At 44.9% G+C, this 5,959-nt stretch overlaps 1 protein-coding gene across 1 annotated transcript; it reads left to right on the top strand.

The window, feature by feature from the left end:
• Positions 1-1,198: 1,198 nt before the first annotated feature.
• Positions 1,199-2,340, top strand: NCMAP (noncompact myelin associated protein). Its single transcript, XM_010189268.1, has 3 exons — positions 1,199-1,283; positions 1,416-1,500; positions 2,199-2,340. Exons 1-3 carry the CDS (start codon positions 1,199-1,201, stop codon positions 2,338-2,340), a joined length of 312 nt encoding a protein of 103 aa, XP_010187570.1.
• The last annotated feature ends 3,619 nt before the right edge of the window (positions 2,341-5,959 follow it).

The raw sequence follows: 5,959 nt of genomic DNA on the forward strand, positions 1-5,959 counted from the left end.
CAGAAACTTTTAGGAATAAGGGGGAAGGGAGGCTGCCTTTCATATTTCCAGTCCTTTCTATTACCAACTGTTTTTTCTATCCACTTAATAGTTAGTGTATATCTTGTGCTGTGTAAAATTAAAGCTACTAAAAACAAACCACAGAGCCACAGTATCCCAGTGGAGTATAACAGAGTCCTGCCTGGCTGTACTGGGCAGCATCTGAAATGGGAAACTCGATTCCAGTGTCAGGTGTGGAAGAATAATTTAATTTTTGATGGATGGTTTGAGGGCATTAGCTCTCTGAAGCTGGGAGCTGACATGGTTTCAGAGGTCTGCTTGAAGTGGCTTTCACACCCTTCTCAGGATGAAGGAGTCTTTTAATGGCTAAGGTTACAAGTCACACTTAGAAAACATTTGGAAAATGCTTATAAAATCAGTAAACATAGAGGCTGCTCTTTCTAGATCTATACCCAAACACAGGAGCAGGCATATTTTCAGCTGTCCACTTGCAGGCTTGTCCTCACCCAGTGACAGACCTGAGATGGCACGGACGGGCGTGAGGGGCCCGTCTGAACTCCATCAACTTTCTGTCACAGTCACGGTGCAATGTTTTTGTCTGTTGTGGGACAGCCGTTGTTTGCCAAGTAACTTGTGGAGCTTCGATTTAGGGGCTTAAACTGGTTTTCTGCTCCCTGTTAGATGAATGGAGCTACTTTAAAATCTATTCTATAAAAGAGGTTTTAAATCTTTATGTGCTGACTTTTTTTCCCTTCCTTAAAGACATATTACTGAGTACTGGCTACAGAACTCGTCACACTTACGTACTCAGTGATCTCCATCTCATAACTCGAGATAAGAATATAAAACCCTAAAACATTTAAAATACGTATCTTTATCCAAAACTTGTATAACAGCAATAATGTATAGGTAACAATGGCCTATTTTGTTGATATTTTATTTTATCCTATTAATTCTGAGCAGTGTGTATTGTAAGGCAAATTGCTCACAATCCACTGACTTCAGCAGGGCCAGATTTTCACCATGACGAAAACATTAAAAACCCCAGTTCAGTGAGCCTGCACTTAGGCTCTGAGTCTTTAACGGGTGGTTGTCTAATTATGACCGCCAAATGTTGGTTAATTTTTTATTAATTTTTTTGGTTAGTGTTTCTTTGGTTAATAATTTATTTCCTTTTTTCTTCTGTAGCCGAATCAAGATGACGACTGCTGTGCCACTGATCAATAATACTCAGCTCTCCATAAATGTGACCACAAAGTTTCAAGAACAAAGTCTCTATCAAAGTAAGAAAAGTAGCAGGGTGGTGGCTTTTTTTTTTTTTCTTAAAGTGGACTTTGAACTTAGCAAACTTCAAACAGTACAATGGCAACTTTGTAAATAAGACTATTTTTTTCCTCTTTCTGCTTCCCTGCTAGGTTCTGGAGCAATAGTGGCTGCCATCGTAGTAGGAGTTATTGTTATTTTTACAGTGGTGCTGCTCATATTGAAAACATATAACAGGTATGTGGCCAAGTTCTGCGTTTCACTAAGGCGAGATGAGCTGAACCAAAGTCACGGTTAGGCAGGACAGACCTAACAGACAGTTCCTAACAGACTGTTTCAGTATTTCACAGAATCACAGAACATGAGGAGTTGGAAGGGACCTGGAAAGCTCCCCCAGTGCAACCCCTGCCACAGCAGGAGCACCAGAGCAGTCGCACAGGAACACGGCCAGGGCTTTGGGTGTCTGCAGAGAAGGAGACTCCACAACCTCTCTGGGCAGCCTGGGCCATGCTCCAGAACCCTCACCCTGACAAAGTTTGGCCTCAACTTCAGCTTGAGCCTCCTGTGCTCCAGCTTGGGACCATTGCCCCTTGTCCTGGCACTGGCCATCCCAGAGCAGAGCCTGGCTCCTTCCTCCTGACACTGCCCTTTCCCAATGGATCCCCAGGAATGAGGGCACCCCTCAGGCTCCTCTGCTCCAAGCTCAAGAGCCCCAGCTCCCTCAGCCGCTCCTCAGCAGGAGATGCTCCACTCCCTCCAGCATCTCTGTGGCCCTGCTGGACTCTTTCAAGCAATTCCCTGTCCTTCTTGACCTGAGGGGCCCAGAACTGAACACAGTTTGTTGCTAAAAATTTTGGGAAGAAACTAAACTGTAATGTGCAGAGAGCTCACCCCATGTGCCAGCCCTGGTGACAATTTCATTTTTACCTTTCCAGACGCATGAGAGTGAAGCGGGAGCTGGAACCCAAACCCAGCAAACCAGGGATGCCACCGGCGTTAGGGCAGAACAGCAGCGGCACGGCTCAGAATCCTGTAGTGACTTTCATACCCGTGGATATCCACATGCAGAGCAGGTAACTGGGAGCACTGGTCTGCTCTGTGAGAGAGAAGAGAGGGAATTATTATTTACATGGACCTGGGACTCCTCAGCAAAGTGACACCACATCTGGAATAGCAGCAAGCTGTTATTTTGTCTATCGAGTGCAATTAATCCTGCTTTGTCTCTCTGGGAGGAAAAATGAGAGGTCTGGGCACTTCTTGTACAACTGAAATCAACTGCTGGAGATGTACAGAAATGCAGTGAACCTTCTTACAGAGCTCTGGGTATGTAGAGACCAAAAAAACCAAGGCCATTTGTTGGAAGAAAAGATGCTCACTCATGTTTTGTGGAGCTTTTGCTTACTCAGAGAGTTTGAGGTTTTTCTGTCTGGCAATGACTGATGATGAACTGGAAGAAAAGTTGGGACATGCAAGCTACACCTCAGGGGGAACCTGGGTTTGTCATGATGTATGTGAAACAGGTTTGTAGTCTGTTTTATACAGGAATTATCAAAACTGTATTTATCTTTACTTATCTTTTGGGTTCCTAATGCCACAATGTATGGTTTGAGATAAAAAGTTACTTTTTACTTTCAAGTATTTGTGAAGTATTTCTGTAAGCTTGGGAACCCGTCCGTTTCCAAATGACCTCAACACCTATGGGCTTTCGTTCTCACACTAGGAATTGCTGTAGCTTCATTGCTCAAGTTGTGTTAGAATGTATTGTCTTGCAGAAAATTGGAGTTCTTTAGTAAGTAAAGGAAGTAAGTAAAAGCAAGCATGGAAAGGCAGGATAAAGCAAGCAAGGCTTTACTTTTATACAGCTACTCTTGTGCAACTCACGTCCTGAAATGCTTTGTTCTCTAAGGCAGACTGGGCTTGAACTATTTCTGGAATTTTTTGATTCTAGAAAGTAACCAAAAATGCTTTTGTTTTGCAAATGTGATGATGGTGGGCGTACAGCAATGCACCAGAGAAATTCCCGAGGATGTGCACAGCCCACTGCGTGTGACCACACAGCAGCATTGTCAGACAGCGGCCGAGTGCCTCAGGCGTGCGTATCAGAGCCACCCCGACACACCAGGACAGGGCAGACAGCAAGGACTGGGAAGAAATTGAGGCATTAAACCCTGGTTTAAATAAAAGTATGGGAGGCTCTGAGAAACAGCTCCACTCTTCGACACGCACATCGTAAATCTTTCAGAACCACTCACTGACGCACGGCACCAACAGTCACGTTCTTAAATCACGCAGTGCCCAAACAAACCCGACCGATTCTCAGCGTACAGAGGGGAGGGACTGGGCTCAGAAGCTGATCTGTTTTTTTTTCCAAGATGTGAAGCCATGTCTTGAACAGGTCGTTTTTACTCACTGGTATCTTTGTGCAGAAACTAAATTAAATTACTTAGCAATTTTATTTTTTTTCTTTGCATGAAACTGGAGCACAGTTTGAATTCCAAACTAAATATTAAGACAGCTGTTTGTGAAGTTTCTAAATCTCGTTGTCAATATTTTACTTGTCCTAGTTCTCTAACTTACTTCTTGTGGCAGGACTGATTGATGGAATCATTCAGAAGGGACTGCAGGTGCCAATTTAATTTTTTTCCTAAAAATGCAAAGGAGTTGGCCTCCTGTCCCTGTCTCGGGGCAGCTAAGGATGTTTTCTGAGCATGTTCCACTGTATCAAACCCCAGATCTTTAGAAAAGATAAGCCTCACCTTACTGTTACTTTTTAACATTTCCAGCCAGCCCTACTTCTAGCAAATTTCGTTTACTTTGCCTTTACAGAAATGGAAAACAATGAAGTTCACTTTGCTTCACTGAAGCAGGATAAGCAATTCGGCATTGGTGGAATTACTATTATTGGCAGGAAAATTGCTGCCTTGACCACACTGGCGTTGCTCAATCTGAAAAATTCAAAGTGTGCTGTTTTACCAGTAAAATTTCCTTGTATTGGCACAGCCTGGGAGGCCCCCTCGATCCCTTCTGACCCCTGTCAGCAAAATCCAGAGCTTACGCTGACCAGGCAAAATCACCTTCTTCAGAAACAAAATTCACTGTCTTTCACAGAATCACAGAATCCCAGAACGTCAGGGATTGGAAGGGACCTCAAAAGCTCATCCAGTCCAATCCCCCTGCCGGAGCAGGAACACCAGATGAGGTTACACAGGAAGGCGTCCAGGCGGGTTTTGAATGTCTGCAGAGAAGGAGACTCCACAACCTCTCTGGGCAGCCTGGTCCAGGGCTCTGTCACCCTCACTGAGAAGAAGTTTCTTCTCCAATTGAAGTGGAACCTCCTGTGTTCCAGTTTGTGTCCGTTTTGTTTCCACTGTGCTACCACTATAACGCTTGTGTGATTTGCTGTGGATTTAAGGGTTTTCCAGGAGCAATCCTGTGCTGTCCTTGTCTTGTCATAGCAGCTGCTTCAGCGCTGATTCCACCTGCCCAGGCTGGGCACACGGTTTCCACTTTCAAACCCCCAGTTTTTGGAAAACACTCCCTTGTAGCTGCCTCTGCACACAGACTTGCCATCAGGTAAACCTGCTGGTTAAATAAAAAACCCACAAGTGAAAGCTGATATTGGAAATTGGTCTATTTAAGAAATCCCAGACCTCTAAACCTTTGGAGAGAATAGGCACTGCGAGTGCAATGCATGAGCTGATTGACACAGACTCTTTAAAGGTCATCCACGAAGCTCTGCAAATTAATACAAAGTTGAACCCCTGGTGGCACAGTGTCCCAGAGCACCTTTTTGCTCAGCAGTGTGATTCAAGCAACCTTTCTAGGTCCTTGTTCTGTTCTTTGGTGAAGTTTCTCTCTTTATAAAAGGCCAGTAGGGCTGTATTCAGCAGGGTCATTTGGCTTGTGGGCCATGTAAAGAAATATCACTAACATTCAAGTGCAATACCACTAACAATAACCTGATGCAAGTTAATTCTAAGGCATATTCCACTTAAATTTGAGAAGAAACTTCTCAGTGAGGGTGACAGAGCCCTGGCCCAGGCTGCCCAGAGAGGTTGTGGAGTCTCCTTCTCTGCAGACATTCAAAACCCACCTGGACGCCTTCCTGTGTAACCTCATCTGGTGTTCCTGCTCCGGCAGGGGGATTGGACTGGATGAGCTTTGGAGGTCCCTTCCAATCCCTAACGTTCTGGGATTCTGTGATATTGAATAGTTACACTGCAGCGAGTCTTGCAAGAGTTAGTATTTTTTTTCTTGCTCCTAAAGTCTTTTAGAATCTTTCAGAATTTAGAGCTTCAGCAGGTTGGATCCTTCGGTCTCCCAGCTGGCGTTTTACTGATGCAAGTACACGAGTGAAATGTTTCAGTAAATGCTGCTTCCCAAAACTCCAGCAAGGCGGCTGCCACCCACCGCAGCTCAGCCGAGAGCAGGCAGCTCCACCTGCTGTCCTGTTCCCATCGAACCGCCTGCAACTTGTATTTCTCAACAGACAAAAACCCAAAATATTTCCTAGTTCGCTTTCCGGCTTTACTGAATTTCAGAAACCACCTGAACCCCATCCCAGGCCTCTCTCGTACTCCACGGTGCCAGGATTGTTGAGTAGTGGAGCTGAATGCAGTCCTGAGTTTGGCTGTGGAAAATCACAGAATTGCTCGGTTGGAAAAGCCCTCTGAGATCATCACGTCCAACCGCTCCT

Source organism: Mesitornis unicolor, unplaced genomic scaffold (assembly GCF_000695765.1).
Source record: "Mesitornis unicolor isolate BGI_N332 unplaced genomic scaffold, ASM69576v1 scaffold22027, whole genome shotgun sequence".
NCBI lineage: Eukaryota > Metazoa > Chordata > Aves > Mesitornithiformes > Mesitornithidae > Mesitornis > Mesitornis unicolor.